Raw genomic sequence first — 9,684 nt, 5'->3', positions numbered from 1 at the left:
CTAATGCATCCCGAAGTTCTGGAGTTGCAGCAGGACAAGGTGGTTCTAATGCATCCCGAAGTTCTGGAGTTGCAGCAGGACAAGGTGGTTCTAATGCATCCCGAAGTTCTGGAGTTGCAGCAGGACAAGGTGGCGGTGCAGTAGCAGGAGTACCTCCCGTCTGCCGAGAGAATCAAAAACCATCCGACAAATCCGCTAAGTGTCCATCCCGAGGAGTCGAAATAGGAAGAACAAGAGAGGGCCCGTGACAGGGAAAGAAGAGAGGGAGAACATCAACCACGCGATAAAGAGTTCTGGTGACAGAGAGGAAGAAGAGATGTTGGAGATAAATAGTACACCACTTATGAAGAAGGAGCACAATTCAAAACAAAACAAAAACAGACAACGTGTAGACAAAGAAGCCGATGACAAGATACCCCAATGACTGAGGAAAATAAAGTACAGCAGTGTGGACATTGTCAGCCAAATGTAGAAAGCCTCTCTACAAAAGAAGAAGCCGCATAAGACTGACATATCCACCTCTAAACTCAACGTTAGAATAAAATACAAAACTTTAATTCTCTCAACAAGAAGTAGCCTGGGAGGAAATACAATTGAACATACAGATATGAACTAACACCTTTTTCAATGTTTTAGGAGACTTAGTGACCATCTTGTTATCAAGTAAAAAAATAAATCAACCATCATGAAAATATCAGATGTTACCCAAACATCTAAATCTGTGCATTTCCGTGGTGGTTGACATACTTGCCATGTGGTTTGTTAGTGTTTACCAAGAACCGTTGCAAATAAGTGGACTGTCCACGGTCCAAATTTGTACTACCCAAGGACACTGGAGGTCCACATAGAAGGCTCTTTCAGGAAAACACACAAACACAAACTGCTAGTTACTGATTTTGTGTTGTTAAACTTTTGTTTTAAAATTTCATTATATACAGTTTGATGGTGTGCTTGGAATGGTACAAATATATCCACATCCTTGTGTGTAAGTATGTAAGAAGCTTGGCACTTGGACTATACTCTTATAAACCCCTCATATTAACAGTACCTTAAATTCTATGATATTGAATAAATTACTGGTGATTGACAATGGGTTTTTGTTTGTATGTTTTTGTTTTGTCTTTCCTTTTCATTTGTCTTTGTTTTCTTTGGTTGTTGTTCTTGCTGGTTTTTGTTTTTGTTAGGGTTTGACCACCAAAGTAAACCAGAGTTGTTCATGACCCATAGAAAAATTGATGGATTCTGGACTCACATTTAATTCAAGTCCCAATCCAACCACAGTTAATTCTTATAACTTGGTCTTGCTCAATAATTGCCTTCATGAAAAGATCACTGAAGAGAAGGGTGCTACAGCAAAGTGTGGTGAAGATAGTAGATGGTGCCCAGCTATTAATTGGAATAGTGTCTGGGGTCTTAAAAGGTTGTATTAAAAAAAAAAAAGCAGCCATCTAAGTGAGGTGTCAACTAAGTCTACACCGAAGAAACACACCAGCCTGTGTGATCCAAAGATGATGATAACACACACCACATATGATGAAAGGAAAGGTATCAGAGCTTAAATTGTGAACACTCTTTTTGAGATGACTATGGAGAACAGTTGGAGACCAAAATCCATCTGCAGAGTATCTAGTCAGATTAAGCCTCTGGCAGATGCCCTCTGGCAGAGGGACTGTCCAGTTGTCTTGCAGGTGGGCTTTGAGTCTCCACTGTGTCCGCAATCCTTCACATCAATTTGATTGCTTGTTTTTCAACTGCTGATACCCATTCCCATCAACATCTCATGAGCACACAGGCTGGTGGGCTTCTTCTATGTAGAGCCCTCATCTTATTTATCCATTTATCCTTTGTCTGCTCCTTTCCTTACTTCTTTCCCAAGCAGTGAGAGTTGATTAAGGGCAGACTGTAGAAAAGCATAGGGGCGGGGGCGGAATGAGGACCTAATGCCGGGGGTTTAAGTGGAGAGGAAATGTTTTGAGAATGATGAGAGCAATGAATGTACAAATGTGCTTTACACAATTGATGTATGTATGGATTGTGATAAGAGTTGTATGAGCCCCTAATAAAATGATTTTAAATAAATAAAAGAAAAGCATAGGGTCTCTTCTCACCTATAGACACTTCAGGAAGCTGTTAACTGGAAGTGCTACTCGTGTCTCACTCGGGCATTTCTACTCTATGGTAGACTCTGGAGAACAGAGACTCAATGATATCAGTCAAATCTTTTCATGAGCAGAGATAGAAAACTAGACAGATACAGCATTTGTTTTGTTACGTGATTACCAAATCTCTCAGTTTACTCAAGCAGCACTTTTGCTTTTAAGGGCACAACACAGCGTGTTCTGGAGCTCTTAGATACTGTGTATATTCCAATCCATACTCATTGCTATTGAACTGATTCCAATTCATACAGAGTGGAACTGCTCATAGGGTTTCCAGTACTTTAATTTTCATGAAAGCAAACTGCTACATCTTTCTCCAGTTCGTGGGTGGGTTTGAACTACACACTTTTTGGTTAGTAGCCAAGCACTCCTTGACTGTGCCACCTTAACATGTTAAATATTTCAACAGTGTTGAGTCGTTGGGTTAAACAGATTGTCAGGGCATTCAACAGACTGAAGCACATTGCAGTGCTCGGAGAAGGAAGTACAGTATGTGGCGTTCCCCAAGTGTATTTCACTGCAGAAATTGGGATGGGGAGAATCTGGAACAACTGTGGGCCTGCAGTTTACATGCCTCACAAGAGGCTCCGTTTAAGACAGTTTTCCCTAAATGTGCTCGAAACGCCAGGCTCAAGTTTAGCAGTTGTGATAGAACTGAGGGCTTGCCAGATTGTGTTTCCTTCAGGAAATAAGCACTCAAGGTTATCAGTGCAGAAATTAAAATCATGAGGCTCTAGACACAGTGCTTCCTCATGGAGCCAATTTTTTTTAAAGTGTGTGCTGAATATCATGGGATGACAGTTTAAACAACATACATTCAGAACAGTAATAATGAACTTTGATAGACACAAGCTATGTAAACCACTCCAGATCACCGATTGGCTTTCTCTCTCTGGTTTTCAGTTCCTCTCACAGAGGTCCCATCCTGCCAACACCTCCTGCGTGCCTCCACATGGCACCATTCTTCACCAGATGGTGGACTTTGACGACTTCATCCCTCCCATCCCACCACCACCTTACTACCCGCCAGAATATACCTGCACACCCACCACCGAGGTCCACAGGTTTGTCTTCCCGGACTTCCAGGACTGAAGTTGAAGCCCTGTAGAGATAGATAAGAAACAGGCTTTGGGATAGCAGATGACTGCTATCTCAAGGTTATAGAATTGGCAATCACTGGGCTTTTGTAGGAATCCCATACCTTACTATTTTAATGCTTTTTTAAAAAAACTTTATTATGACATGTGTTAACCTCATAGGCATGGTTCTGCTTTGTGAATGAATGTTCTTGGAAGTTTTGCTCTATCACCAACCCTCATTGTCTGTGCATATAGTGTTCAGTCACTTAAAAGTTTAATCTGTACAAGTCAACAAGTCATGTATTGAGGTTCGTAGCCAACCTGAAATTGTATAATGCCTTTTTCTCAACATTGTTCTAAATTCTACAACATTGGCTAAATTAATGACACTATCAATAGAATTACCTTATGCCCCAGAAGGATGATCACTAATATTCTCTAAAACAAAATGATAATGATGTCTTAAAGTGAATCAGAGACATATATACATCATAACTATATGAATGGATTCGGGGCTCATACTTGATTCTAGCCCATATATGAGAACTATTCTTATTAAATGGTTCTGCTTGATGCTCATCCTCATGAAGAGATCACTGAGGATATATGTACTGTAGTAAAGGGTGGTAAAGAAACTAGATGGCCCCCAACTATTAGAAAGAATAACATCTTGGGTCTTAAAGGTGGATATTCAAACAAGCAGCTATTGAGTGAGGCATCCATTGGGCCCACGTGAAAGAAGCACACCAGCATGTGTGATCCAAAGATTGTGAATTATACAATCCAAACTCAGATGAAGAAATGGAGTTTAAATTGTGAACATTCAAAAAGCTATGAATGATGGTGCGAGCCCAAAATCCATTGACAGCATCCACACATAGATTAAGCCTCTTGTGACCCCCCTTTGACCCCAAAGGAGGGCTGTGAATGGCCTTGCTAGCATTCAGAGTGCAGTGAGATTGTTTTGTTTTTCTGCTTTTGGGTTTTCGTGTTTTTTTCTCTGTCTAAGAAATGCAGGATGAGCACAGCTACAGACCCAGTGACGGCATTGATGATTTGCGGGGAGGTGGGTGGCTGATGACAATAAGCATAAGAAAGAAGTAAATGTTCTAAAATTGATTGTGGAGATGATTGTACAACTCTTTTTAATATGCTTGAACTATTGAATCATATGACATGTGAAATATATACCAATAAAACTTTGTTTTTAAAGAAGCAGGCTTTGGAAGGGAGGTCAGCAGCTGAAGTAGCCTCATTGCTGTTTTAGTGGAAAAGTCACGCAGATGAGAAAGCGTGTCTTATGGAAGCGTAGAGAGTGACCGTGAAAGGAGAAATGGGCTAGGACATCTTGGTTGATATGTTTGCATTATCATGAAAGAGAAAATCTAGCACAGCAAAAATAATTCTAGTATGATCAAATGAAATCTAGAACTGCTATCAGAGTATAGTCATTAATGCAGCATGTAACTTTTAATGACAGGACCATAGAGTTCAAACTTTTCATGTGTTTACAGAAAAAGCAAAAACAAGAATCAAACCTGCCAAGTGAATTAGGCTGTTATTTCACAAATGTGACAGTGTGTTATGAGGGGACATCTGGCTGGCATGTTCTGAGGATTCTCTAGTGTCCCTAACACAGACTCTGCTTCCTCTGAGGACCGTGCATGCTTCTGCCTTTTCAGGGACCTGCACCTGGACTTTGCTTCTTCTCCCTTCAGCGCCTTGTATGCTGTCACCATCAACAGCCCTGGCCTGCTCTATCCTGCTGAGCTCCCTCCACCCTATGAGGCTGTGGTGGGCCAGAGCCTGGCTAATCAGGTGAGGTTGGTCCTCCGACAAAATGGAATCCCAGGCTGTGCTGGAGATCTTCCAGGCTTAGCCCTGCAGCAGTCCAACACCCAGTGTGATGCACACCAGGGCTGCTTTATAAGAGACCTGCTGTGTGCTGGTGCTGGCACACCTTATCTGTATTGTCAGCAACCTGTGGGATACCGCTCTGCACTGGTGCTGGGGTACCTGTCTGCACTATCAGAGCCCTGTGGGATACCATTCTTCCTGGCCTTATGGTGTAATATAGCCACCAGGCACAAAGTATGCCCAGGAAGCAGCCTTGGTAAATAGGCAGCAGGGATGCCAGCCTGGCCATGGAACCCAAATAGGGATGCTTTTCCCCTAGGCGACTGGCTCAGCTCCTGTGACCTGCCTCCTAACTTAGCTGTATCTGAATTCAATACTAGCCGATGTGCCTAGAGCACATGAAGGTGTGGGTTCTCAGCAAGGGCAGAGACCCATGAAATGGGTCTCAGTACATAGACATCCAACTGTAGTACCCAGGGCTCTCTGGATTCAAGAAGAATCTTCTCAGCTACCATCTACTGGGGAGGTAAGAAAGCAGTTCCAATCCCTCAACGTTGCCTGGACCAGGAGGCTCCTTAGCACCTAGGCTTACCTTCTCAAAATTGGGTATTGCCAGGAATCCTCACAGCTCATTAACCAACATTCAGTATGAGTTCATGGATTCTCAATTTCCTCGTCTGTAAAATGGTTATCAAAATAGGACCAAGCCTTTAGGATTACATGAGTTGATTTCTCCCATATAAGGTCAGTAGCCTTTTTTAGTATTGTTATCGTCATAGTCATCATCATATATCAAATTACACCAGGAGACATGAGTACCTAGCAGGTACTCAACAGGGAGAGTTCTGACATCGATTGGAAGTTCGGGGGAGCAGTCTGTGTTAAGGCAGCAGGGTTGGAGTAGTGCAGGGAGCTCGGGAAATTTATGGCCAGAGTGGGCCCCAAACATTGAGCCGACGAATGTGGATAGAACTCATTAGGAGGCTTCGAAGATTACAGGTTTAATACTGTGTAGTTTACGGACCCAAATAACAGTCTCTCCCCTGAGTTTTCCAGAAGGCAGGGGAGCTCTCCAAGCAGGTGGACAGGTTCTAACCCCAATTAACAGACTTGTCTGACACTCCCCCATATGGAGTGCAGATAAATTGAAACCAGGCTGACTCTTCACAACAAGGAGGGATGGGGCTGTGCCATCCCATAGTGTAATTCCAGCTGTGTGCCAAGATAGAGTTTACATTATAGTTATGCTCACAAGGCACCAACTAGCTTGGTAGCTTGGGAACAGCCATCTTGGGAAGAAAAGCATGGTACCTTCTACCGATTGGGCAGTGTGAACAAATTCTTGTATACTCAGGCAGCAAAAACCAAACACGTGCTACTAAGCCTATTGGCTGTTAGCCTCCAAGCACTGTAGGGGAAATCCCTGCAATAAGAATGCCCCTCCTTCTGGGGTACAAAATGGCCCCTTATACCCATGTTCCCCACCACGTACTCTCCTAAATTCTCTCTCCTACCTCTCCTAGACATCTTGAAGACTCCAAGGCTTTTCAAAGTGGGGGCCTGGAGAAAAGGCAAAGCAGTTGGAAGATGGTAGGAATGTAGATTCTTGGCACACAGCCCAGTTACTACCAACACCGTACACTACTAACTCAGACACTCTGAGAGAAGCCCAGAAACCCACATTTGGACATTCCACCTGCAATTCCGATGTGCACTGGAAGAAAAGCCCACATGTCTATATTTTCGTCTTTACTTCCTCACCCCACGATCTGAGTGCCATCGCCATTGGAGAAGTGGTCACAGGGCGCCCCACATTTGTATTTCCTTTCTCTGGGAAGGAGGCAGAATCTGGCGATGACGGGTCCTCTGCAGCCCTGGGAGAGACCACTCCCACTTATAGCCTGGTTCTCTTTGACTTGGTGGCTCTCTGGCATTTTCAATCCCACAGACACCTCTAAGCATCAGTAAAATCCATTACCTTCCACTTACAGAAGGCTACACCACCACTGCTCTGCCCAACCTGGAAAGAACGTGGACAGTGATAGCAAGCAACAGTCCCTTGTGTGCCATAACCACTCTCCTTGGAGAATAAGGGGCTAATTGCTTCCCCTTCAGACAAATGGCATATAAATGACCTATCAGCGCTCTTTTGGGGAAAGAGGGAAGATAGACTGACAGGATAGCAGTAAGACAGGTTTTGCACACTCGGTATACAGGGTCTGGAGCTGCCAGTCATCAGAAAGACTTGTAAGCTAGAAGAACGAAAGCATGCCTTTGGGAGGATGCTCATTTGCACCCCTTCTCCAGTGCGAACTAACCGCAGCAAAGTTGCATTCCGACCCAGCGCGCAATGCTGTCAGCCTCCCCACTGTTTGAGATTCTACTTTCAGTCACATGGTGAGGAGAGGGGTTCTTTCTCTAGAAGGACAGTTCATTAGCATTGGAAGTGTGACATTCCTGTTTGGATAGCTGCCTTTGCTCCGGTGACCATTGGCCTGTGTTGTACTCAGTGGACCAGAGAAGAGTAAACGGACTAGAAAACCCTCCGTTTGGGAACTGACAGTCCATGTGTGTCAGAGGAGAACTGTGTTCCTACGGTTTTCAATGGTTGATTGTTCAGAAAATCACCAGGCTTTTCTTCTGAAAACTTCAGAGTGGACTTGAACCCCTAAACTTTTCATTAGCAGCCAACGACAGCCATTCGTACCACCCAGGGACTTGAGGAGTGGTGCTGGTACCAATCAAGTGCTTTGGGGTTTCCGCAGAGGAATGGAGCTCAGGGCTTGGGTAGGCCTGGGAGTCAGATACACAGCCTAGCTGAGGTGGAGTGTGTGGTGCTTTGGTGTTAGAACTCAAGGTGCATGAAGGCGATTCATAAATAGTTAGGGTCAAATTATATAATTTTGGGTCCCTTTGAAGAGATTGGATTTGTGGTTGACAGGATTCAATGGTGCACTAAGAAACTTAATGTGGTGGCAACATGGTGGTGGAAGGGCAACTAGATACCAGGAGACCAGGATCAGAGAACTCCAGCAGACATGGCAGCAAGCAGGCTAACCCAGAAGGCTCAAAGTGATTGCTTATATTTTCCAATTTTATATTATAAAATTTATAAATAAGGACCTTCAAAGGTTGCCTTGAAATATTCTCCTAAATCTTACTTCACATTTTTATAATTGCTAGTTATAACTCTGAAGTAATAGCTCTTTTAAAATCTAGTCCTGGATGACTGATCTCCATCTAATCATGGAAACAGGGCATAATTTACATACACTGTACCCTAGCCATGGAGATTCATAAAAGGAAGGAGAATGTAAGAAAATTGGTTTATTTGCTTAAATACTGTGTTACACAGGCTTCTCTAGAGAAACAAAACCAGAATGCTAATAATTTTATATCTATTTATATATATGTTTATATATGATTTTATATATATTTATTTTTCAATTGATTTTCAATGATGATGACTAGTTAAAAAAATCCTATCTGAGGATACGTTTGTGTGAGACCTTGAATGTTCTTAATTATTCCTGGGTCTCTCCCCTAGACCAGCCCCTGGTCATTGCTGCTTCTGAAGGAGTTATGTATGCCGATCTTCACTGATAACCTTACCCATTCATTGATATTTTAGGTGACACATACATTTCCTATACATCCTTTCCTACTTCCATGTAGTAAATTAAAAATGCTGTCTTAACCAAAGCATTTTCCCGGAAGCTTCAGTGTAGTAAAATGGCTTTTTATACCCTAGAAGGCCAGATTCCGATGAAACCCCAGGCACTCAATAGACATGCTCCCTGGTGCTGCCTTCTCTCAAATCACATTCTGCTATCTAACAGAAGCCAGAGTGGTGCAAACCATGAGCTAAATCTCAGTCCCTCCTGACTTTGTCCCAAGATAAATTTCATTTCTCTTGCTTATTTATACTTCTTTATTAGCAAGGTGTTTTTAAGCAACAGTTTTCATAGTTGCCGCCCATCCCTGCCAAAATTAAACCAAGTAGAAATTAGATAAAAGAAGAGATATAAAAAGAAGCAGACACTTTTGTGTGTAATATTTTGCAGAAAATTCTTGGTATATTGCATATACCCATAGTGACTCCAGAGGAGAGAAAGCAAGGGTGGTGGAGATGCTAATTCTTCCTCACCCAGTCTCTCTTTTGAAAAGGATGTTGGGGAAGAACCCCTGTGGTGGATAATTAGTATGAGGATGCCATTCTGAATAACATATATTGTACCCAAGACAAATCTAGTGGGTCTCTTGTCCACTGACAGCTCTCTGAATCCATTGTGGGGACTCCCTCGGAGTCCCTGTAGCATCTGTATAGACTGACTTGGTGTCAGTGGAACGATGCATCCTTGTGCACCTGCAGCTATGAACAAGCCAGGTTAAGAGGACAGATGAATAGCCAGCTCTCTGATTGAAATGGGGAGACCCAGGGAGGCGCCATGTAATGATCTAAACTGGAATTAGACTAAGCTGCAAGACTCTCTACACCTCTCAGCTTCCTCTAGAGTTCATTGTTTCTAAGCATGTCTTCAAAGTAATCCTGAATAACATGAAGGTGCAAAAACATATATTTATATGAG

General features: G+C 42.9%; 1 protein-coding gene and 1 pseudogene across 1 annotated transcript in view; both read left to right on the top strand.

Moving 5' to 3' along the window:
• LOC115874030 overlaps nucleotides 1-504 on the top strand; it is a 2,011-nt pseudogene extending 1,507 nt beyond the window's left edge.
• FAM189A1 (family with sequence similarity 189 member A1) overlaps nucleotides 1-9,684 on the top strand; it is a 166,035-nt gene that overhangs the window by 132,636 nt on the left and 23,715 nt on the right. The window contains exons 6-7 of the mRNA XM_045285786.1: nucleotides 3,063-3,223; nucleotides 4,921-5,056. Of these exons, the coding sequence (XP_045141721.1) occupies nucleotides 3,063-3,223; nucleotides 4,921-5,056 (297 nt within the window). The remainder of the gene's footprint in view (nucleotides 1-3,062; nucleotides 3,224-4,920; nucleotides 5,057-9,684) is intronic.

The sequence above is a fragment of the Echinops telfairi genome, unplaced genomic scaffold (assembly GCF_000313985.2).
Source record: "Echinops telfairi isolate 266 unplaced genomic scaffold, ASM31398v2 ScPeMD7_7475;HRSCAF=8513, whole genome shotgun sequence".
Lineage (NCBI taxonomy): Eukaryota > Metazoa > Chordata > Mammalia > Afrosoricida > Tenrecidae > Echinops > Echinops telfairi.
Note: the sequence above shows the minus strand (reverse complement) of the source record. Positions and strands in the feature narration are given on the sequence as shown.